General features: G+C 57.3%; 1 protein-coding gene across 7 annotated transcripts; it reads left to right on the forward strand.

Moving 5' to 3' along the window:
• The first annotated feature begins 720 nt into the window (after positions 1-720).
• Positions 721-22,127, forward strand: NR4A1 (nuclear receptor subfamily 4 group A member 1). Of its 7 annotated transcripts, none has more exons than XM_067009342.1 (8): positions 767-871; positions 4,986-5,158; positions 17,155-18,032; positions 18,842-18,971; positions 19,279-19,430; positions 19,769-19,971; positions 20,058-20,236; positions 21,319-22,127. In XM_067009342.1, exons 3-8 carry the CDS (start codon positions 17,157-17,159, stop codon positions 21,573-21,575), a joined length of 1,797 nt encoding a protein of 598 aa, XP_066865443.1. In that variant the 5' UTR covers positions 767-871; positions 4,986-5,158; positions 17,155-17,156; the 3' UTR covers positions 21,576-22,127. The 7 variants fall into 7 exon arrangements, with proteins under 7 accessions (XP_066865441.1, XP_066865443.1, XP_058936667.1 ...); XM_067009341.1 differs by lacking the exons at positions 767-871; positions 4,986-5,158 and adding exons at positions 6,996-7,202; positions 7,460-7,564; XM_067009340.1 differs by lacking the exon at positions 4,986-5,158 and having other exon boundaries at positions 721-871.
• The last annotated feature ends 1,526 nt before the right edge of the window (positions 22,128-23,653 follow it).

Consider the following 23,653-nt stretch of genomic DNA (forward strand, 5'->3'; position numbering starts at 1 on the left):
CACACAGTAGTATGGGAGCAGCTGCCTCTGGGAATGCTTCTCTCCAGGAGAAATTTCACCTTCCCAGAAGTCTTCTTTCTCTAAGCTGCCTTCTTGTGTGAACGCTGGACACCCTGTTGGCTGGCCTCCTTGCCCTTGTGGTGGCATGTAGGCCAAGTGATGCTGGTGGGGGTGTCCAGGGCTCAGAGGACCCCGGTCCTGGTTTCTCAAAGCAGCCTAATTGCTGTGTGACTTTGGGCCGCTGCTGAGCCTCTCTGGGCCTCACTTTTTCCACCTCTTCCTCGGGGAAGCCCCCGGGTAAATTTATTTATAAGTCAGCTCCAGGTTCGCTGCCTGGGAAGATGTCAGCAAGGCCGCAGACGCCTCACCTGAAAAACAGCTCCCCCATCCAGGCCACAGGCGGGCGGATTATGTAACAGAGTGTGCGGCGAGGGTTGGGGAGAGGGGCCCGCGGGGCGGGGCCGGGCCCTCGCGGCTATTCCGGGCGCCGCTATTTTTAGCCCCATTGATGAGGCTGCGTCGGCCACGCAGCCGGGATTCCGGAGACGTCAATGGGCGCGCGTCACTGTCCCCGCCCGCCGGGGGAGGCGAGCCCGGGGCTGGGGCGGCGGCGCTGGCGGCTGCGGGGGCGGGGGGCGCGGTCGCGGCCGGAACTGGGGGGCGGGGGGGTCCCCGGGGGCGGGGGGCGCGGGGCCGCGGCGGCGCGGCGGCAGGAGCGCGAGGCGGCGGTGGCGGCGGAACAGTGGGGCCCCCCGCGCGGCGCCCGCGACCCCCGGCCACCCGGCCATGGGCGCTCCTGCGCTGCCGAGCCGCTCCCCGCCGGGACCCCGGAAGGCGGGGGCGGAGAGGCGAGCCAGGCGAACAGGGCAAGGTGAGGGGGCTGGGGAGGGGGCTCCGGGGGCCCCGGGAAGGGTGGGGTCTGCGCGGGTGCGTGGCGGGGGTCGGGGCCGCGCCGGGAGTCCAGGTAGGAGACCGGGGGGCGTGGGGGCAGGGACTGGATTCCCGGCGGAACCGGCTAGATCCGAGTCAGCCCCCGAGTGTGGCGGCCAGCGCTTTCTCGCCCCAGCCCGCCAAGGGTGGGGTTTGGCCCGCGAGGGGCACTGGAGGTGGCCAGGCTGGAGGAATTCCTTCCATTTCCCCGCTGGCTTCCAGGAGTTAGGGAGCTCGGCTGCCAGGACGCCGAGCCGGGAGGGACCAGAGTTGCCCGGTGCAACCCCTTCGTGGGACTGAGCCGAGAAGCCGAGCCTGGAGAGGGTCTCGTGGAGTCAGGAGCGGACCTGGGATTAGAAATGCTGCAGAGGTGGCATCTCCAGTGGTTTTCAGTGGAGTAATAATTTGGGTTGGGGGCTAGTATTAGTGGTGTGCTGGGAAAAGGAAGGCTGGGCAGAGGTAGGTGGATTGAGAATAGTTATGCCCAAAGTGTGCTGATGTAGTAGGAGGCTTCAGTGGTGACTTCAGGCTTGGTCCTAGACCCACACCAAGTGAATTGGATGAAGACTTGAAAGGGAAGCCAGCCGACTCTTTGTAGTGACCTAGAGGTGAGAGGAATGACAATGACAAATGTATAGTACGGTAAAGCCAAGATTCCAAGCGATGGCAGCCAGGCAGAAGGATGGACCAAGTCTAACAGGATGAATGAGACTGATTATGAATGTTGAGACCTGTGCTGGAGTTAAGAAAATTAGCTGAGAGGTTCAACCCAGCAACCCAGGCCCTGGAGCTTCCTACTGGCTCTCTGGTGTTGGCTGTCAAATTGCTCTGTGCCCACTAAGCAGGTCCAAGGAGGGAAGGGGGATGCCTGGCCCTGGGCTCCCTGAGTTCTAATCCTAGCTTTGTCACTTCCTAGCTGTGTGACCTTGGGCAGGCTGCTTAACATTTCTGTGCCTTAGTTTCCTCTTTGTTAAAATGTTCACAATAAGAATAATGTTTTTCTCACAGTGTTGTGAGGCTAAAATGAGAACATGAGTGTAAAGTGCTTAGTGATATATTTAGTATATGGTGTTCAACAAATATTAGCTGCTGTTGTTATTGTTGATAATAGTAATATGCCCATTTCTGGGTGGGGACATTGGCCAATGCAGAGTTTATGCCATCAGGAAGCCACCAGGGCTGCAGAGGGTCTGTCATTCATGTCCTGTTGCAAGGAGTTCAGATAAGAAAAGACTCAGTTGATAGGAGGGAGGAAAAGGAGGTTTCAGGTGCGTTCATGCAGGGCTGGCATCCAGGGCTGGGGGCTCTTGTGTCAGTCGTGACGCAACATAGGAGAGAACCCTTGGAGTTTGGGTCTGTCCCCAAATGGAAGGGACAGCTCCTTAGCTGCAGTGTTCTCCCTGCCTCCTTCCAGGTGACTGGCTGACCCTCCTCCTAAACCCTTCCTGATACAGGCACGTCTGAGTTCCCCTCTCCCGCATTCCACAAATACTTACTGAGCACATATTAATACTGAGCTCTGGTTTGGAGAGACTGAACTCTGCAGCAATTGAGACAGACGCGTAAACAAATGCACAGCATTAGTCCTATGGTGACGATAAAAATAGGTTCATGTGGCAGGGTGTGAGTGGAGTTGAAATGGGAATGGAAACCTGATTGATAAGAAGGCGCTAGCCATACAGACATGGCAGGCAGTGACTTTCCTGGCAGAGGGAACAGCCAGTGCAGAGGCTCTGAGTGGGGAAAGAAAGCCCATGGGGCTGGACACAGCAAGGAAGGGGAGCAGGAGCTGAGTACTGAAGTCTGGCCTGAGGCTCCCACTTCCTTTGGGTGGGGGAATCACTTTCTCCTCCTCCAAGCCCACTCAGCCCTTGGTTTGTCCTCTGCACAGTGCTCATTGAAACCGATCTTGATTTGTTCCTGCATTGTAACCTCCTGGGGCCCAGGGGTCTTGATTTGCTGCTTCTTGGATCTCCCACTGTTTGAGGCTCACTGTCTGGCTCACAGTAGGCCCTCAGTAAATGCTTGTGGAATGACTGTTGAGGATGGGATTTTGATGGGGGGCAGGAGATGGGATCAGATGCCTGCTCTAAGATGTTATGAATCACTTTCTGGGCACCAGCTGGATCCCCGACTCTGACCCCTGTTCTCAGATACAGGGTCTTCCCGGGCACGCAGGTTGGACCTGACTGTGGTAGGAGGTGTTTGGCCCTCCCTACCCTTTGTCCTCAGCTGTGGGCTGGAAGGGAGAAAAGGGAAGGTTGGTGGGGTCAGGGATGGGGGGACTCTAGGGCATGACCGCAGACCGTTTCTGGGTTATGGGAAGATGACAGGGTCATTCTGGGAAGCAGGTGTAGGCTGTGGGCTGGGCCAGGTTTGCAGCCTGGTTTTGCCTTCTGTTTGGGGATGGACTCCCTCCAGATGATACAGACCACCTTCCCCTTCTTCATGCCCTGCTCCCCATTATACCCACAGGGATATCGGGGTGCTAATAGTTCTGTAAGAGGAGAATCTGGGTACCTTGGGCCAGAGGAACTCCCCTAAGCCTTTGGACCCTGGGACAGAGGTTAGGAGGGTGAAGGAGTCCATCACCTACCCTCTGGGACCCCCTCCTCCTCACTCCCTCTACCTTCCACTGTGGAAGCATCTACTTCTCTTTTCCCAGATCTCATCGGCCTGAAGGGCATCCTGATAACGAGGGAAGATCACGCCTTGGCTGGTCCTGCCCTCACCTTGGGGCCCAGTCAGGAGAGGAGAGGGCTGAGTAAGCGTAGGAAAAGGGAAGGAGAGAAGTGGGGTCTGCGTTGCTCTGGCTGAAGCCTTTGGCATCAGCAGGGTTGCGGGGAGAGCTTGAAGAGGCTGGCGGGGTGGCACACACAGGTGGCTCTGTAAGTGGAGGCCAGGTGCCCAGAAGTGGCTGGGAATAGGAACCAGGCTCTGGGGTTAACTTTTATGTGTCTTCATTCAATTTCTCCTGATAATGATAGCACCTATGTGTATCCAGCACTGTTTTAAGTCCTTTACACATATGAGCTCATTTTAAGCCTGCTGGTAACCGTATGGTTGTTAATTTTAGAGATGTCAATTACAGATTCTCTTTTTTAAGATTTATTTATTTATTTATTATTTATTTTTTGGCTGCATTGGGTCTTTGTTGCTGCATGCAGGCTTTCTCTAGTCGCAGCGAGCGGGGGCTACTCTTTGTTGTGGTGCACGGGCTGCTCATTGTGGTGGCTTCTCTTGTAGCAGAGCATGGGCTCTACACGTGGACTTCAGTAGTTGCAGCACGTGGGCTCAGTAGTTGTGGTGCACGGGCTTGGTTGCTCCACGGCATGTGGGATCTTCCCGGACCAGGGCTTGAACCCGTGTCCCCTGCATTAGCAGGTGGATTCTTAACCACTGCGCCACCAGAGAAGTCCCACAGATTCTCATTTTCACAGATGAGTAACAGAGAAGTTATGTAACTTGCCTAAGGTTACAAGTGATGGAGCCAGGATCTGAACCCAGGCAACAGGGATGCAGCATCCATGCTCTTAACCACTCTACCCCAAGCTGGACCTTCCAGTTTTGTGACTGGAATCCTTTCAGAGAGGATTTCCTGAGAGTCCCCATGGCTCGGATTAGAAGGCTGGGCTGCCTAGAGATGGGGGCATGGAGTCCTTGCTCTGCGGCCTCTGAGGCTTTGGGGGCCAAGTTGGAGCCCCTTAAAGGAGAGAGGGGTATTCTGCTCTGTCCTCACAATAGCTCCCTTTTCTCTGCCTACAACATGCCCTTTTGTGCACATCAGGGAGCTGAAAGCTGGATTGAGGTACCCCCCCTCCCCCCTAGGAGTGGGGTGTCAGGCTGAGGAGCTGTCTCCAGGGCCCTGAGATGCCCCAGACACTGTCGGCAGCTCCTGGCCACACTCCACGTTCCCAAGTGCCGTTTGCTTGCGGTGTGGGCCCCCAGCCTCTGACGCCCAGCTGAGGGAGGTCTTTGGGCTGGCTTGTCCCTCTTCATGGCCCGGGTCCTGCTTCTGTTCCCACTTGTGTGTTTTCTGGCTGTGCTGTCTCCAGGTAATGGTCCTGCTGGCTGGTTTCTCCTCTCTCGCGTGGACTCTCCCTCTGTAGGCCTCCACCGTGGACAGAGGCCAGCCCCAGCCCCTCCCTGGTGTCGGCACCTTCTGCCAGGCCCTGAGGGCCCGAGGGATGGTCGAGTGTTGTCAAGTTCTGTTGGTCCATCCAGAGTGGTGAGTGTCCTGCTGTTGCCCTTTGTACGCACCCCCGTCCTTGAGCAGGTGGGTGTGGAGCTGCCTGAAGCGGATGTGGTTTGGGGGATGGAGGGGGAAGCCCTGCAGAGGTGGTGGGCGAGGTGCTGCTCCGCATGGGGAGATCTGATTTCTTCAGTGGTGGGGGTAACGCAGGGGCAGGGAAGGGGGGAAGCCTGACTTTCTTAGCAGGACAGACTGGGGGGCTCTGGGCCTGGGTGTCATGGGGTTGTCGGGGATGACAGCTGCTCCCAGGGCAGCATGTGCCTGGTTCCGGGAAGCTGATGGGGTGGGGCTGTGTAGCTCAAGGCCAGGCTGGGAGTATAGTGGGGCAGACCTGGGGGATGGGAAGCTGCCTTGTTCCTAGGGTGTAGACACTGTACCAGGGGAGTGCATGAAGGGAGAAGACCACCCCTTGCCTCCCTGAAAGGGTGATGACTGCCCCCTTCTGTGGTGGGCCTTTAGGTCCTGTGGGGTCTGGTATGGGGAGGTGGCTCTATGAATGGGGAGGATCTTGCTGACCAAGGGCAGGGGCAGACCCTTCACTATGCATTCAACATCCCTGAGAGGGAAAGTTTCAGACTTGTGGCCATGGCCAGCGAAATCCTCGGCCGTCTAGCTTCCCTCCTCTTCTTATGGATGAAGAAACTGAGTTAGAGAGGGGGAAAAGGCATTTTTCAAGGTCCTGCATTGAGGACATGTAGACCCAAGCTCAGAATCCAGGTCTTCTGGATTTTGGGCAAGCCCAGTGGCCTGGTCAGCTGGTGGAGGACACACCTTCCTTGCCTGAAGATGCCTCCAGAGAAGACACAAGCTGATCTGTGGGTGAGGGGTGGAGTGTGGGAATGGGATTTCCACCAGGCCTTTCCTTGGGTACTTGAGATACTGGGGCGGGGTCAAGGGTACATAGTCCTGGTCACTGTGTTTACCTGAGAGAGCTGGAGTTGAGCTTGGCACCCTGGACAGGGACCCTGTTATTCCCTTCTTCCTTCCCCAGCAACGAGGGTCATCTCTGAGCCACACCCCCTTCAGGCCTTGAGCGATCCCCAGATGAAGCAGGAGCTGGCTCAGTATCCCCCCCTGGACCCCCAAACTCTGTTGCCTCTTGTGGAGTTGGTGTTAGAGGTGCAGAGATGTGGCTGGGATGGGGAGGATGGGCTGCCCAGCCCTCCAAGCCTGGAGGGAAGGAGGGAAAGCCCTGGGAAGCAGGGCCTCCTGTTTCGGGGGCTGCGCTGGGTATGCACCTGGCCTCTTGCTGGCAGCAGGCACTGTGCCACCAACCTCGGGCTGGGGCAGGGAGAGGAATTACTGTAAGTGGAGGAGGCAGGTGTCCCTGGTCAGCCGGACATCTGGACTCGGGAAGCACGTGAGTGAAGATGACAGCAGCGGCCGGGTGTCTTTCCCTCCGCTCAGCCCCCACCTCTGCCCTCAGGTCAGACGCGGCCTGCTGAGCGCCTAGCCTTCCCTCTGGGTACCCAGTGGCTCCTGGGGTCAGAATTTCTTGCGGTCAGTCCGTTGTCTGGGTGAGGGTGGGGATTGGGTGGAATTCCCATGCCAGAGGTGCTGCCAAGGCCACCGTGAGGGCTGCCAGCAGGGGCTCCATGAGTGCTAGAGCTGCTGGTCCTGTGACGTGGGCACCTGTCTGCCAGGCCCGGGCGTGGGCCCAGGGTCACGCTCATGCCGGGGCTCCCGTCACCTGACTATTTTAGGCTCTTGCTGACCTGGGCCAAAGTAAGGCCTCAGCCAAGAGGGCCCTGAGGCAGCTCCCCCTGCCCCCAGAGGCCAGCTCTGGTTTCAGCTATATAAACAGAGGAGGACATGCTGGCTTGGAGGCCACTCTACGTCCTGAGTCCACTCAGCTGGTGCACAGCCTTGGTCGGCAGGACGGGCTGACTGGGCGGTCACGTCTCTTCCCGCGGGGCTTCCTGAGGCCACTGGGAAGAGTCCCCAACCAACCCGGGATTCTCCCTTTGGTGCAGTTGTCCAGGACCTCAGAGGTGCAAAGCAGATCGTGTGGAGGAAGCTGGTGAGTCTTAGGAATGGGGAAACTGAGGCACGGGGGCTGGGCCGTTTGGACCTTTTTCCATTGTGACTGTCCGCATTGTGGTTTCTTTGGCCTCGAGAGGAGGACGGGCAGAGGAGGAAGCGAGGGTGGCCGACCCTCCCGAGGAACGAGAGTAAAGGCTTGATGGCACTTGGATGATGGGAGTTGGACTTGGACCACTTTGTGGTTGAGAACCAGGAGACGAGGGAATAGGTGGTGTCATCTCTCTCCTTCCTCAGATTTTCAAAAGGATCTTCCATCCACCTGTCCTGTTGACCCGGCCCGGACAGCACTGGTCTGCTCAGGCTGCGGAGGGATGCTGGAGTGAGCTGGGTGTCAGTCAGGTACCTCAGCACTTGTCCCTGAGTAGGGTCCCTGGCCCCCCCAGCTGGTTGGGACTTGGGGTCTGAACTTGTGGATTGACGTCCCTGAGCCCTCGGCCCCTGCCCCACCCTCCTTGCCTGGCTTCTGGCCTGGTTTGGTGCCTGAGAAGCAGGACTGGAGCGAGGCTTGGCAAGTCCACCAACCGGCTTGCCACAAACATGCTCCCCGGGAGCCGGGCCAGGGGCTTGGGCCTGCGTGGAATAAGCGGAGCTCCTTACGTGGGAGGCTGTGTGCTCTCCTTCTCGGTTCTTGAAAAAATTTTTTTCCCTTTCTGAACGTGAGTCTTTAAACGAATCCAGAGCCTGTGACTAAAAATACTTTAACAATAGGAAAATGCATCAGTCTTTCCGGCTGGGCCTCGTTATCAGAGGGTTTTTATTTTGGAATTTGAAATTTTGCCCAAGGAGGCTGGGTGGAGAACTTGGGCAGGGACAGGAGAATTTGGTGGGTTGTTGATGTTGTTCAAGGTGGTGGGAGACCCCCGCTAGGGTGGGGGAGAGAAGAGCTGGCCAGGAGCTGAGGGGCATGGGAGGAGATTTTTTTTTTTTTTTTTTTTTTTTTTGGCTGCGTTGGGTCTCCGTTGCTGCTCACGGGCTTTTCTCTAGTTGTGGCGAGCAGGGATTACTTTTGGATGAGGTGCACGGGCTTCTCATTGCCGTGGCTTCTCTTGTTGCGGGCTCTAGGCGCACGGGCTTCAGTAGTTGTGGCCCGTGGGCTCAGTAGTTGTGGCTTACGGGCTCTAGAGCACAGGCTCAGTAGTTGTGGCGCACGGGCTTAGTTGCTTCGCAACATGTGGGATCTTCCTGGACCAGGGCTCGAACCCGTGTCCCCTGCATTGGCAGGCGATTCTTAACCACTGCGTCACCAGGGAAGCCCATGGAAGGAGATTTGAGGAGGCTACAAATGAGGCGTAGGTCGACTCTTCCCGGAGGAACTCCATGATCTTGTCTGTGTTTTCCAGCTCTGTCTGGATGTTCTTCCTGAAGTCTGATCTTGTTCCTTTATATTGTATGTTGATTTCTTCTGGCCTGATAGCGGGCTGGGGGTTGAGAAATCACTGGATTGAAAATGACCTCTGTGGAGAGAGGTCTGACCTGCTCAATTAACCAGCTTTCTTCAGAGTATCAATTGAGCACTTGCTGCATACAGTCTGGAATGTTCCTGGTGCTGGGTGGAGCTGTATCTCTGGGCACACTCTCATTTCCTTTCACGCAGCCCTGGAGAGGGAGAGGTGGGGATGGGGTACTATTTATCTCTGGTTCTTGAAGAAGGAGGGTGCTGGCTCCCCAGTCGAGCTGACGGCTCTGGTGTCTCCTTTCTGTGCCTGCCTCAGGATCCTGCTGCAGGTCCCTAGAGCCCCATCCCCAGACAGTGCTCTCATTTCACTGTGAGCCTCCCCCTTCCGTTAGTGACTTGAATTCTAACAGCACCGGGACTAGTGATGGTGTCAGCATTGGGTAGATGAGGAAACGCTCCCGAAGAGGGCAAGGGACTGGCCCCGGGTCACACACCAGCCTTGCTGGCTCCAGGTCAAAGATGCCTCTGAGAGTTCCTTTATCTTTTGCCTCTGTTGGGGGCTGGGGTGAGAAGTGGAGGGCAGCGGCTGACCTGCCCGTGTCCTTGGGAGCCTGTTTTCCTGGAGGTAACGACACGTGTGGTCGTGGCAGGGCCTGGACAAGGGCCAGAAGATCAGACCTGGGCCTGCCCCTACATGCCCAGTTCCCAGAGCTGTCTGTGGAAGCCCCCTGGGGCAGTAGGCAGAGCTTCCCTGCCTACCGCACAAATCCCCCTGCCTGCTGCCAGGGCAGGAAGAGGAAGTGGCCGGGTCAGGCCTGGTGATAGGTCCTGGGGCTAAGGTGGGGAAGCTGGGGGGCGGGGGGAGGAGGCAAAGCTCACTCCCTCTGTCTACCCTGTGGGAAGGGTGTGGAGGCCCCTGGGTGAGGATGGTCTTGGTGAAAGTAGGGCAAGTTCCTGCCCTTTGCTCAGCAGGGGCAGGGGCCAGCCTGAGGTGGGTGGGGCAGCATGGGAAAGGGGCTGTGCAGTTCCACTTCCTCCATCTCCTATTTACCCACCGTCTTGGCTGGGCGAGGATGGTGTACTTTGGCTGCCAATTTGCGGCCTGCCCTGGGCTACTTACTGTTGAGGATGCATGAAGGGGCCTCCTGCCAAGGTGGGAGAGACAGGGCCTTGCCCTCATGTTCACACATTGGTTGTCAGGGGAGGGATGGCCTGAGCACGAGAGTCCCCGAACCCCACAAGATTTGACTAGTAGGGGCCAGGCCCGAGCTGAGTGGTTCAGAAAAAACATACTGCGAGAGGACCCCTTTCTAATGTCAGATGCTGCAGCCTCTCCTAACCTTAGCTGTGCTCTTGAGTATGTGTTCATAGAACAAATAACATAATGAGAAACAGCCACTGTTTCTCTGTGATTTTAGTAAATTCCAGCAGCATCTGCATCCATTTGAATAAATATGTCTCTCCCATTTAGGTGTGGCTATTTTTGTAAATAAACTTTTATTTCTGAAAGTATAACATACATACAAAAAAGCATACAGATCATAGACGTGAAATCTTAAGAGTATATAGTGTGATTACTTTTCCATACTGAACACACCCAGGTGGCCATCGTTCAGACTAGGAACTGGGATGCTTCCAGTCCCCCCAAAGACGCCCTCATAGGCACTGCTGTTTTCAGTTTATAGGCCGTGTGCGTACGAGCTCTGTGGTGCACTTGTAAGAATCAAGGCTCATGGGGCCAGAAGCCACAGCTCTGGAGTTCAGAGTTGAGGGCAGTGGGTCTAGCACAGAACTGGGAGTTAAGGGAGTCTGATTCCTGGCCCCTAAGCCTCCACCTCCTCATTTATAAAATGTAGGTGATAATTCCTAACGTAGAAGGATAGGGAGAGGATTAAGTGGAAGAATCCATATGATGTGCCCTAAGCCGAGGTCTGACCCTTCATTGGCATTCCTCACTCCCCCTACCCCCAAACCTTCCAGTGAGAAGGTACTTATTATTAAGAGTTAAGCTGGTCCAGGAGGGTGTTATGAGCTGAAGTCTTAGAGGATCAGTAGGATTAAAATAGAAGGAAGAGGAACAATGTGCCCAATGGGTGGTGGGAAGGTTTAGCCCAAGGTCTTTATATTGGGGCAGTGGGGAGCCTGGGGGTGGTGAGGGTAGATTGGTGGGCTCTGCTGTGCTGTGTGAGCCTGACCTTGGGCAGCTGTCTCGTCTCCAGCACAGCATCTTTCCCTGCCCTTCCTGTGTTATCATGGCCCTGCCTTACCTTCTGGTCCTCACCTCTAGTTTTGGATACCTCTGCCATCATTACCTGTCTCTTTCCAACCCTTACCTACCCCACAATGAGCTGTTCACTCTGACCTTGCTCTTAAAGGTTGGGCTTAGTGGGGTCCCTTGGAGTCTCTGTCCAGCCTTCGACCAGCTTATGCTCTAGGTCTCCCAAAGTCTGCATCAGTTATGCCTTTTCAAGAGTCCCACTTTGGCCAGATTCCACCTCAGAGCTCCAGGCCACCCTCCCTGGAGGGTATCTGGCCAGCAGGGATGAAGCCTGAGGTACCCAAGCCCCTCTCACCTCTCCCCTCTTCTGTCTTAGGCTAGGTGCTTCCTGGGTGTGTTCCTACAGAGGGTCTGCCTTTTTCTCCTTATTTACTTATTTTCAGAGTGTAGTGTGTTCCAAGCCCCCAGCATCCCCCACCTCCACAAGCATGGCCAGGTGGCAGCTGCTGTTGTCTCTTCCACCCTCTGCCTTTGGGGCAGTGAGACTGTGGCCTCCAAACCTGCAATCTCCCATGGAGATGGGGCCTGGGCTGCAGGCACAAATCTGGAGGCTGGATGCTGAGATGTGGAGATTTAGACTGGGAACCTGGACAGCTCTTCACCACTCTTGAGTTCCCTGGGGCTCCTGGGTGGGCCTCCCCATGGGAAGGTAGGGGATGGTCTATGTTGCTCTTTACAGATGGAAAGTGGTGGGGAAAAAAGGGGGTGCTAGGGCTCAAGGCTAGGTCAGCTTTCAAAGAGCCATTAAGGCTGCAGCTAACATACTTTTTCTTTTTTCTTTTTTGCTTTTGCTGATGAGTTTTGGAGGGAAGAACGTTGACCTGGGAAGAACATTGGCCTGGCTAATCATCTCTTGCTAACATATTAGAATTGTTTTTCTTTTCTTTTTTTTTTTTTTTTTTTTTTTTTTTTGTGGTACGCGGGCCTCTCACTGTCGTGGCCTCTCCCGTTGCGGAGCACAGGCTACGGACGCGCAGGCTCAGCGGCCATGGCTCACGGGCCCAGCCGCTCCGCGGCATGTGGGATCTTCCCGGACCGGGGCACGAACCCGTGTCCCCTGCATCGGCAGGCGGACTCTCAACCACTGCGCCACCAGGGAAGCCCTAGAATTGTTTTTATTTTCTGAAGAAGGCCCTGCTGGGCTGGGGGGGCTAGGTGGGCTGGGGGGGGCTAGGTGGGGAAACCAGCCCATGACCCAGCTGGGTTAGTTTCACCAGCCAGACTTGCTTGTGCTTCTGAGCAAGGTGCAGCTCTTCTGGGAGCCCTTGGGTCCTAATCTGCAAAATGGGAAGACATGAATTATATTAGTGGTTTCAAACCAGTTTTAAGCTGTGGAATCCTTTTTATCCAAGTAATATCTTCTGCAAAAGCCCAAGACAAAGAAAAACAAAACTTTGTCTAAACATCATCCTGCCCACACTTCATCTTCACGCAGGTGGCCATGAAGCGTCTTTGGAAGATGTTTTAGCAAAGGCCAGAGCTCTCTGAAGACTGATCCATGTTGAGACTGTGTGCTGCAAAGGGGGAGCTATGCTAGGTTCCGACCAGATCACCGAATGATGCTGTTGTTACATGAAGACTGCTCCATCCGTGGTGGACAGTAGGGTTTGGAAGGAGGAGGCAAGCTGATGAAGGGGCAGTTTCTTAATGGATGTGGGCAAGGAGAAGGGGAAGTCGCTGGCTTTATCAGCTGGTCTGCTGCCTTCAGGCACCAGTGAGGCATGGGCTCTGGCTGGCAATAGGAACGGAGGATCCAAGAGAAGTTCCAAAATAGAATTTCAGGAAAAAGTGAAAAGTAGCATGTGGGGCATCGGGAGCAGAGATGGGTGGCAGGCAGCGAGTGCAGAGACGGCAAGCTCTGTCTAGAACGGGTGACGTTTGAGGTGCTGGTGGGACCTTTGAGTGGGCAGAAGTGGGGCTGGAGAGCAGGGTGTGGGAAACTTGAGACGGAGGTGAGAGTGGAAGTGCCTCAAGGGTAGAGGAAAGTGCTGCTGGGTGACCAGGGGAGGCCAGAGTGGGGTCCGTGGGCGCAAGCTCAGTGTGGAGAGGGGAGAGGGGGAGGGGTGTGGGGAGGGGCTCTCTTCTAAATATTAGCTTTTTCTTCCTTCCTCTACCACCTCGCAGGCGAGGGCTCCTGGGAAGGCTGCAGGTGGGAACTCCTTGATCATGGACAGCGGAGGGTGTGAAGGGATTCCCTAGAGATGTAGTCAGGTTCCACCCCAGTGTGCCATCACCTTGCTCTGTGACCTTGAGCAAGTGCCATTATTTTTCTGAGCCTGTTTATTTATAAAATGGGGAAGAGTCGGCACAGATTCGAAAAGATTTCTCAGGCTCCACCCGGTTCTGAAATTCTGTAATTTCCCAACTAGAGTGCTTTCACCCTGTCAGGGACTGGGGTGGGTAGTGGTGAGAAATCAACTTCAGCTGTGAAGCACAGCCCGTTGGCCGGTCTTGGGCTTGGCGAATTCCTGCCCTCCGGAAGGTACTTTGCATGAGAAATTGGGGGGAGGGAGTAAGCGCGCGGGCGCGCGGTGTGGGTAGTGTGGTGTCTGACGTCCCTGGGCAACCTCTCAGCCCGAGACCCCGCTAGGGAAGAAGGGTCAAGTGCAGTGGCAGCGCCTTGGGCTGAGGTGGGGGGCGCAGGTTCCCCGGGGTGCGTCCCTGAGTTGCCCGCCCCAGCCCTAGGCCTTCCCCGGGCCGCACAGGAGGGCAGTGCGCACCCCGGGCCCGCAGGAAGGGCTGGGGAGGGTGCAAAAGCCGAGCCAGGCGCGGTCGTGGCTCCCGGGAACAGCCGGAGGGTGAGGAGTTCCTCGTCCGGGGAAGCCCCGCAGCCACGGCGCTAGAGCACCCCTTTCTCGGGCTCTGGCCCTCGGGCTGCTTATTTCGGCTCCAGGAGCCCCGGGCCGGTGCTGGGTCCGGCCGGAGGAGCCTCGCGAGTCCGCGAGCTGCTATTTTTAGCTGGCGCAGAAGGCGAGAGGGAACTATTTATAGATCAAACAATCCGCGCTCCCTGCGTCAATGGAACCCCGCGTGCGTCACGCGCGCAGACATTCCAGGCCCCCCCTCTCGCCCCGCCCCCTCGGGCTCTCCGTCCCCGTGCCTCCCCCTGGCCGCCTCCCGCCGGAACCGCGCCGCCCCCCGCGCCCTTGTATGGCCAAAGCTCGCCGGGCCGCGTGCGTCAGTGGCTCCCCCGCCCCTCCCCGTGCGTCACGGAGCGCTTAAGAGCAGGGCCCGGCGCGGCCGGGAGTCCCAGTGGTGGAGGCTGCGAAAGTTGGGGGAGTGTGCAGGACCGCGGGAGCGCACGCGGGACCGGGCTGCGAATTGGGGCGCCGGTCCGGGGCAGGGGGAGCAGGAGCCAGCCGGGTAGGTGACCCCCGGGGAAGCGTGCATCTCCACAGAGCTCTGTTTTGGGTTGGGGGGGGTGGTGCATGAAGGAGATGGGTGTTCGATCGGGCAGAAAGGGTGTTTTAGGGTCAGCATGAAGGAGGGCGGGGGTAGTTCGGACTGGAGTTTACTGAGCGGGGTGTGTGTGTGTGTGTGTACGTGTGTACTGGAGTTTACTGAGCGGTGTGTGTGTGTCTGTGTGTGTGTGTGTGTGTACGTGTGTACTGGAGTTTACTGAGCGGTGTGTGTGTGTCTGTGTCTGTGTGTGTCTCTGTGTGTGTGGTGTGTGTGTGTGTCAGGGCCGGGGGGGGGGGGATGTCTTTGCAAGGTGGAAGCCACAGAGGGTTAGGTTGGCACCAGCAATGGGGACCTGTTCAGTAGGAGACTGGCTAGAGTTCAGTCTCCCAGGATCCTTTAGTGGGCACAGGGCGCCTGGGACTTAGTTGCTGGTTGGGGTCTCAGTACGGTGTGCGTGGGGGAGAAGGTGCACAGAGCTTGGGCTGCTGGGATGTATCTGACTCCTACCAGGATTGAATTTCCAAAAGGGTCTCCTTCCCAGCTTGTCAGCTCGCACCCCAGCCGTTAGTTGTTAGTTGTTTTCTTAACACTTTAGAAGCTGTGGCTTAGTTTGTGGTGATCCCCAGCTGGAAGTTTCTGCCTGAATTATCTTAGGAGAGGTCTAGGTTCAGCATTGGCTGAACTGTGCAGGGGGTGCTGCTGTGTGTTGGAATAAATGAGTCTTCTCACTGGTAGGAGCAAGGTCTCCGGAAGCATAGGGAAGATTGTTTTTACTGTAGCTTGGATCTGTGTCTGTCTGTGTGTGAGAGAAAGAGAGGGAGGGAGGGAGGGAGAGAGGTGTAAAGCGTCATCCTTCGGGATCCTTGGTAGGCAGTTGCTAATGTTGCAGTCTCTGGTGTGGTACCTCCTAGAGGATACCACCCCCGGCCTCACTCCTGCCTCAGTCTCTGTTGGATCATACAGGTAGGGTGCAGCCTGAGGCTTGTTTAGCACAACAGGTGCAAACCACATTGTTGCCAGGACCCGCCTGAAGCTGGATTCTCCTTGCTCCCTCCTTCAACCCCACCTCTTCCTTCTCCCTGTGCTTCTGGCCAAAGGCTACATGTAGGTTCATATCTTGTGTCATTAAGTACCTGCATGAAGGCTGGAGTGGTTTGGTGGGGAATTGATCCGGATGTGGGACGTCCACGTGGAGAAACGGGATTTGAATAAGGCTGGAACACCCAGCCCAACCCTGTGTAGCTGCTGCCTCTTTTCCTCCACCCAAACCCATCGCTGCCCAGGCTGTTGTAGCGCAGGCAGACGTGGCCACCCTTATCTCTTGCAGGTGTTCAGTGCCTCTGGACGGGTGCCACTGGGTGGGTGGGGCCAGAGTTTCTGGGGGCTCTGTTGTCTGGGTTGGTTGTGGGAGTGTCAGGTCAGGGGTGGAGCTGCCCTGTCCAGGGCGCAAGGAGGTGGGAGAAAGGCTAGAACCAGAGGACTCCCTGGGCTCTTGGCCAGGAGGTGATGCCAGGCTTTGCCCCCTCCTGCTGTCCGCCTTGATTATGGCACTCTTTGTTTCAGCTTGCTTTCTTACCCAGCCTCCCTCCCTGACTGATGAGGCCAGGGTCACAGAGACCCCCAAGCCAGGAGGTGGGATGGGGAACTGTCCCGGAGCCTCCTCTGTGTTAGTTTTTTTGACTTGTCTGCAAACTTAGGGATACCCCCTGAATGATGCTCTCTCTGCTCCCTCAGTCTCCTCAGGTTTGGGGCAGGGTGTAACCCCCTTTGCCTGAGCCCCTGGTTTCTTCAGGGCACAGAACTCTTTAGTGGAGGGACCCAGGCTTCTCTCACTCACCAGCAGGCTCCTCCTCTTCCCTGCATAGCCACCTCAAGTCTCCTGGACTCTGAGTGCTCTCATAAAAATAATAGGGGGAAATGCTTTGGGGGTAGCAGAGGAATTCCTTTTCAGGACTTCTCCTGGAAGCCCAGGGGCTGCTTTCTCCCTCATGCTCCCCCTTCCAGCATACGGCCTTTAAAGGTCTGGAGCCAGGTTACCTGATCCCTTGGGGAGCTGGGGACTGGGTAAGGAGGCTGGGCTCCCTTTCTCTTTGCTTCTGGGAGCATCCCAGGCAGTGTAGAGTGGGTGCCTGTCCCAGATGGCAGGACTGGGGTGCGCGTGGGATCTGCAGCCTTTGCTCAGTACGTAGGGTGGGGACGGGGTGGGGGGTGGGGCTTGGAGGGGCACAGGCTCACTGCTGCTTAGGCTGCTTTCGTAGGCAGCTGGGCCTTCACTCCCAGCTCCTCTTGCATTTGCAGGATGTCCTTCAGCCCAGGCACTGACACTGTGTGGGGAGGAGGAGAGGGGGTTTTGGAGAGGCCATGCCATGCCTGGGAATATTCCCAGAAGTGCCAGGTTGGAGGAACAACATATCTGCTCCCGGGACTGGGCTCAGGCTTTGCCTGGCTGCCTCTCCTACCCCCCTTCTTCCAGCCCCCACCCATGCCTTACCCAGTGAGGGAGGGCAGGGGGCTGGAGGAACACAGCTTTCCCCTGTTCCAGCAGAGAAATGCTGGCTGGATGCCTTCCCTAGGGTTCCCAGGCTGCCTGGGGTGTGGCTGGCCTTCCGACTTGAGCCCACTCTTGCTGGGCCATTGCCCAGGGGCTTTGTGACATGGAGGTCGAGATGGTGCTCTGGCCGGGAGCCAGGATTCCTGGGTTCTGTGGTGGGCTGTGGCCCTAACGCCTCGTGTCCCATGTCTGGCTGGGATTCCTGCCACCTGGCAGCTCAGGGGCCTATACTTAGAGGTCAGGCCTCAGACTTCTCTCACTGACTCCCCCCCTCCCCACTCTTTGGTCTCTTCCTTCTCCAGAGATGCCCTGTGTCCAAGCCCAGTATGGGACACCAGCACCAAGCCCAGGACCCCGTGACCACCTGACAAGCGACCCCCTGACCCCCGAGCTCAGCAAGCCCACCATGGACCTGGCCAGCCCCGAGGCGGCCCCCGCTGTCCCCACTGCCTTGCCCAGCTTCAGCACCTTCATGGACGGCTACACAGGGGAGTTTGACACCTTCCTCTACCAGCTGCCGGGAACAGCCCAGCCGTGCTCCTCGGCCTCCTCCTCAGCCTCCTCCACATCCTCATCGTCAGCCACCTCCCCTGCCTCTGCTTCATTCAAGTTTGAGGACTTCCAGGTGTACGGCTGCTACCCCGGCACCCTGAGCGGCCCTCTCGATGAGACCCTGTCCTCCAGCGGCTCTGACTACTATGGCAGTCCCTGCTCAGCCCCATCACCATCCACGCCCAGCTTCCAGCCGCCCCAGCTCTCTCCCTGGGACGGCTCCTTCGGCCCCTTCTCGCCCAGCCAGACTTATGAAGGCATGCGGGCATGGACAGAGCAGCTGCCCAAGGCTTCTGGGCCCTCCCAGCCGCTGACCTTCTTTTCCTTCAGCCCTCCCACCGGCCCCAGTCCCAGCCTGGCCCAAAGCCCCCTGAAGCTGTTCCCCTCGCAGGCTGCCCACCAGCTGGGGGAGGGAGAGAGCTATTCCATGCCAACAGCGTTCCCAGGCCTGGTGCCTGCTTCTTCACACCTTGATGGCTTGGGGATGGTAGATGCGCCCGTGACCTCAGCCAAGGCCCGGAGTGGGGCTCCGGGTGGAACTGAGGGCCGCTGTGCTGTGTGTGGGGACAACGCCTCTTGCCAACATTATGGTGTCCGTACCTGCGAGGGCTGCAAGGGCTTCTTCAAGGTACTGGGCTGCCCGGGGGGTAGCTTTTTATGAGAGGTAGGACAGGCTGCTCTCTCACCCCAGCGGGGTCTATGGTGGCTTCCCGTGGATTCTCCTCCCAACAAGTTCTGCTCTTAAGAGGGCAGGCCTGCCAGGTGGGCCACCGTCCTGGGAGCAGGGAGCTGGCACCTTTTCATGCTGAGACCGGGGCTGTAGAGATATGGAGGGAGGGGTGAGAGCTGGGCAGAGGGTGCGGGCTGCAGGGGTACCCACGAGGGGAAGTTCAGTGGCCAGCCTCTAGCTTTCCTCTGCCTGGCCTCCCCCCACTCAAGGTCCTGGTGGGAAGGGGCGCCCCAGGCACTCGTGTTTCTGGCACAAGATGAAAGGATCTGAGAAGAGGGCTTGGTGCTTGAGGGCTGGGGGCGGACTTGGGAACAGGCTGTGTGTTTGTCCCAGTGCTGGGACAAACCTGCTTCGCTTCCCGTCCCCACCCCCAGCCCCTCCTCAGCCCTCTCGTGTCTGCCCCAGGGAAGGGGCAGGCAGACGCAGGCACGTTAAGAAGTACCGGCTGCTGGGGAGCCCCGAGCCCCTAATCTTGTGTCCTGAGGGTGAGGCCGAACCCTCCCCCAGTGTCCCCAAGACTTTTCTCTTCCTTCCCCCACCCATCCATCTCTCCCTCCCCTGCCACCCAAATGTTAGAAAAATAGCTGTGAACAGAGAGCGCTTTTGTCTGTGATGGCAGTAGGATCTGGACGCTTCCCTCCCCTGGGCTCCCCCCATCCCCACACTCTGACAGCCTGTTCCGTGTTGCCCCCCCCCCCCGCCCCCAGCGCACAGTGCAGAAAAATGCCAAGTACATCTGCCTGGCTAACAAGGACTGCCCTGTGGACAAGAGACGGCGAAACCGCTGCCAGTTCTGTCGCTTCCAGAAGTGCCTGGCTGTGGGCATGGTGAAGGAAGGTGGGTGGCTGGCATAGGCCCAGCGGGACAGAGGTGGGCCTGAGTGGGGTGGGGCCGGCGGAATCCCCCAGACGTTTGTTCTGGTGGGCCGCAGGGGAGTGCATGCCTGAGCCCTACTTCCTCCCTGATCTCTGGTCCACCTGCCTGCCTTGTGGTGGGGGAGGTCCCTGCAGAGTCCCCTGGGTCTCGGGGGCTCTAGGTCCTTCGACTTGGGGTTGCTGCCCAGCACTGCTGTGCACGGCTTGGGCTGAGAGTCCCTTCTCTGGGTCCCTTCCTCCCTGGGTCACCCTTGCCCATTTCTCTGCAGTTGTCCGGACAGACAGCCTGAAGGGGCGGCGGGGTCGGCTCCCTTCAAAGCCCAAGCAGCCCCCGGATGCCTCCCCTGCGAATCTCCTCACCTCCCTGGTCCGGGCACACCTGGACTCAGGGCCCAGCACTTCCAAACTGGACTACTCCAAGGTGAGGCCCCACCTACCCCGCATTCAGCACTTCCCTGCACATTAGAAAAGCCCCCCCTAACCCCCAGTTCCACAAACTGAAAAGAGAGGAGGCCCCTTCAGGCTGACCAGATGGGAAAATGTACCCCTTTGGGCAGTGGCCAATTAGAAAAACGTGCTCCTTCCAGCAGCCGTGGCCCTGGGTTAATATGTGAAAGTTGGCAAGCAAGTGTGGGCGGAATCTCAGCTCCACTCTCACCCCCGGGATCTGGCATCCGAGGGAGGGCACGACGTGGCTGTACGTGGCGGCCTTGGTGTGGGGCTTTTCCCGGAGTCTGACCCCGCCAGGCCGCTTCCTAGTTCCAGGAGCTGGTGCTGCCCCACTTCGGGAAGGAGGATGCCGGGGATGTGCAGCAGTTCTACGACCTGCTTTCGGGTTCCCTGGAGGTTATCCGCAAGTGGGCTGAGAAGATCCCCGGCTTTGCCGAGCTGTCCCCCGGGGACCAGGACTTGCTGCTGGAGTCGGCCTTCCTGGAGCTCTTCATCCTCCGCCTGGCCTACCGGTGAGCTTCCAGCTGTTTGCTCACCCCTCACCCTGCCGCCCTGCCCTCAAGCCTCTCTGACTAGTGTCTGCATCCCTGCCCACCAGGTCTAAGCCGGCTGAGGGGAAGCTCATCTTCTGCTCGGGCCTGGTGCTGCACCGGCTGCAGTGTGCCCGCGGCTTCGGGGACTGGATCGACAGCATCTTGGCCTTCTCTCGCTCCCTGCACAGCTTGGTCGTCGACGTCCCTGCCTTTGCGTGCCTCTCTGCGCTCGTCCTCATCACAGGTGGGGGGCTAGTTCCAGAGACCTGGGGAGACGGGGAGGGCTTGAGGGCCTGGCTCTGGATGGGCAGGCATCTGGCGCTTCCTGGGCCCCCACCTTGTGGAGCGAGGGTGATTAGATGCAGAGAGGGGTAAGCATGGCTCAGGGCAACACAGCTGGCAGGTGGCAGAGCCAGGGTGCAGGACCAGCTGTGGCTGACTGCAAACCGAGCCAGCCTGTGAGTTATCCCAGAGGACTGAAGATCCTGATCGTGTAGGTGTCATCTGTGGCCTAAAGTTTGGGTTTGTTTTTAAAATCTTAATCGTGTTGCACACAGGAAGCTTTTACAAATGGAGCATGTGCGCATAAACAGCACCTAGATCAAGAAACAGACATGACCGGGACCCCAGAAACCCTCCTGGTTCCCCCTTCCGGTCATCAGTTCCCCCAGAGGTGGCTGCCACCCCGACTGCTAATAGCACAGATTAGCTGTGCTTGTCGTATACTTTATGTAAATATAATTATGCAGGATGGAGTTTTGGGCATTAAATGAAGAGGTTTTCAGGTCTCTTTATTTTTTAAAGCACCAGAATCTGCCCCCACCTCTTTTTCACTTATTTTTTTTTAACTGAAATTTCACAAAGCTACATAGGGCAAAAAACTGTAGGACAAAATCTGAGGCACTCTAGGCTGCAGAGAGAGTGTGGTGGGTTTTGAGGCCTGCTTTCCCTGGAGGTGGCCTCTGAAACACTGCTGCTCAAACCCAGGGTTTCTCACAGTCTGGGGGAAAAAAACCAAAAACCAAAAAGCAACACTGGCCTCGTCAGAAAACCTGCATAGGGTTTTATTTCTCTTTTGCGACCTTAGGCAAGTCATTTCACCTCTCTGGGCCTCTTTGTCACTTGGAAGATGAGGGTAATGAGCATTGCTGCCTTGCTAGGCTTCTGCTGGGGCTTAGAAATGGGCTCCTGTGCTTTTGCACAGTGCAGAGGGCTGTGGGGCCTGGTCACTGGCGGCCGTTCTGGAGACCTGAGAGAGGCTGGGTCTGCAGGGGAGAGGGGCGTCTGCTCCTCAGCTGTGCAGCTAATCCTGCACCTTCCCCACAGACCGGCACGGGCTGCAGGAGCCTTGCAGGGTAGAGGAGCTGCAGAACCGCATCGCCAGCTGCCTGAAGGAGCACGTCTCGGCCGAGGCAGGAGAGCCTCAGCCGGCCAGCTGTCTGTCACGCCTGCTGGGCAAGCTGCCCGAGCTGCGGACCCTGTGCACCCAGGGCCTGCAGCGCATCTTCTACCTCAAGCTGGAGGACTTGGTGCCCCCTCCGCCCATTGTCGAGAAGATCTTTATGGACACGCTGCCCTTCTGACCCCAGCCCGGGAACACGCGTGCACTCTGTGCGCACGCTTATACACCACCCCACGTGCCTTTAGCCCACGGACCCCTGGAGCACTACCCCTCAGCCTGGGCCTGAGCTGCAGACTGGCCGCCCCTCCCCGCCACCTGCTCTGGGAGGTCGGCAGGGAGTTCATGCCCTGGGGGAGGGGGATGCATTCACAGGGGTGACCCTTACTATTTGTCTTACCCCCAGTCCAGCCCTGGTCTTCATGTTTTTGTAAGATAAAACCGTTTTTAACACACACACCGCCATGCTGTAAATAAGCCGAATGCTGCTGTAAATACAGGAAGGAAGAGGTTGAGGTGGGAGTGGGGTTTGGGAGGGAGGGACGGGCCCCCACCAGCCTTCTCCTACTTGCTCTCTCTTCCCGCCCTCCTTCCACGTGTACATAGACTCACTCTAGGAGGAAGACAAGTGACAGATTCTGACATTTATATTTGTGTATTTTCCTGGATTTATAGTATGTGACTTTTCTGATTAATATATTTAATATATTGAATAAAAAATAGACATGTAGCTGAAGCTAGGATCCTATCTCTCTCTGACACCCTCCCCCCATACCACCCATCCCCAAAATGGCATGAGAGGCAGGGGTGGCACCCATAAATCTTGGATGTTACCAACCTGAGCTTACTGGCCTCAGTTTACTCATTTGTAAAAGGTGGAAATAATCGCAGCTGCTTCATGGGGTTGTTACGCAAAGCACTGAGACTAGTTTCGGACATGGAGAAAGCCTCTGGGAAACAGGCCTGGCTCGTGGATGGGGCCTGCACCTGGAGGCTGATTCATCCAGGGATAAGAGCACCGACTTTGGCTGTAAGTTCCTAACCTGGGGTGATGGCCTCTGATTCGGCATTCCCCACCTCACCTGGCTGCTGGGATTGCGAGAGTGTGGATGTGGTGCCCACCATAGGGCTGCGTACAAGGCAGCTCAGGATGGTGATAGCAGCTATCATTAGTATGTTTTTTTTCCCATCCCCATGTTCAATATTTCCCCCCACGCGTCTAGCACCCTCTTGGCAAGAAAACTGTTCTGAAGTCCCTACCTGTGCCCAAATACCCCCACGTAGGTTCTCCATCCCCCAAGCCCATCCGATGCTTAGCTGGCTTAAAATGAAAATTCCTAGGGACTTCCCTGGTGGCGCAGTGGTTAAGAATATGCCTGCCAATGCAGGGGACACGGGTTCGATCCCTGTTTGGGGAAGATCCCACATGCCGTGGAGCAGCTAAGCCCGTGCGCCATGACTACTGAGCCTGCGTGCCACAACTACTGAAGCCCGCGCGCCTAGAGCCCGTGCTCCTCAACGAGAGAAGCCACCACAATGAGAAGCCTGCGCACTGCAACAAAGAGTAGCCTCCACTTGCCGCAACTAGAGAAAGTCTGCATGCAGCAACAAAGACCAAATGCAACCAAAAATAAATAAAATTGATTCTTAAAAAAAAAAACATTCTTGGGCTCTACCCCAAAGACTCGGATTTGACGGGGTGGGGCTCATAGAGCTCTACTTTTAGCCAGCACCCAGGTGTCTGTGAGGCTGGAGGCCTGGAGGCCACTCTTTTCGAGAAACATGAATTTAGCCTGACCCTAACCTGAGGCCCAAGCTAGCCACGTGGGGTCCGGCCCCTTTCCCTGCTCTCAGTGCCCTTCCAGCCTCATGACCCTGGAAGGCCCTTGGCCCAGGACCCCTGAACCTCTTACCTCCACAGCCCCTAGGAACTGGCTGGATGAGGGCAGCCCCTGCTGGATGGAAGTCGAACAAAATAGGGCTCTGCTCTGCAGTAGGACCGAATCAAGGGCCTTCCCTCATGCTCCAGCCCCAGTCTGCAGGTTCCCTAAGGAGTCCCCAGCCACCTGCCCTCGCTCAGGTTCTGTTCTGAAGGGTCCGTGTGGGGTGGCTGGGCCCTGTGCATGATGACTGCCACGGCCAGCAGTGTGTGGACTTCCAAGCATGCATCCTTGGCACCCCCGCCAGAGTTCGTGAGTGAGCCTGTGTCACAGCACCTGCACCTGGCAAGGTGGGGCTAGGGGTGGGGTGGCAAGGCGGGGC

This window comes from Kogia breviceps, chromosome 12 (assembly GCF_026419965.1).
Source record: "Kogia breviceps isolate mKogBre1 chromosome 12, mKogBre1 haplotype 1, whole genome shotgun sequence".
Lineage (NCBI taxonomy): Eukaryota > Metazoa > Chordata > Mammalia > Artiodactyla > Physeteridae > Kogia > Kogia breviceps.

What these genes read in the sequence shown, in the direction of transcription:
- NR4A1 (XM_067009340.1), top strand. Translation starts at nt 787, where the DNA reads ATGGGCGCTCCTGCGCTGCCGAGCCGCTCCCCGCCGGGACCCCGGAAG. An exon ending in TGTGGGCATGGTGAAGGAAG is followed by an intron (nt 18,972 to 19,278) that starts GTGGGTGGCTGG and finishes ATTTCTCTGCAG; the next exon opens with TTGTCCGGACAGACAGCCTG. An exon ending in ATCCTCCGCCTGGCCTACCG is followed by an intron (nt 19,972 to 20,057) that starts GTGAGCTTCCAG and finishes CCTGCCCACCAG; the next exon opens with GTCTAAGCCGGCTGAGGGGA.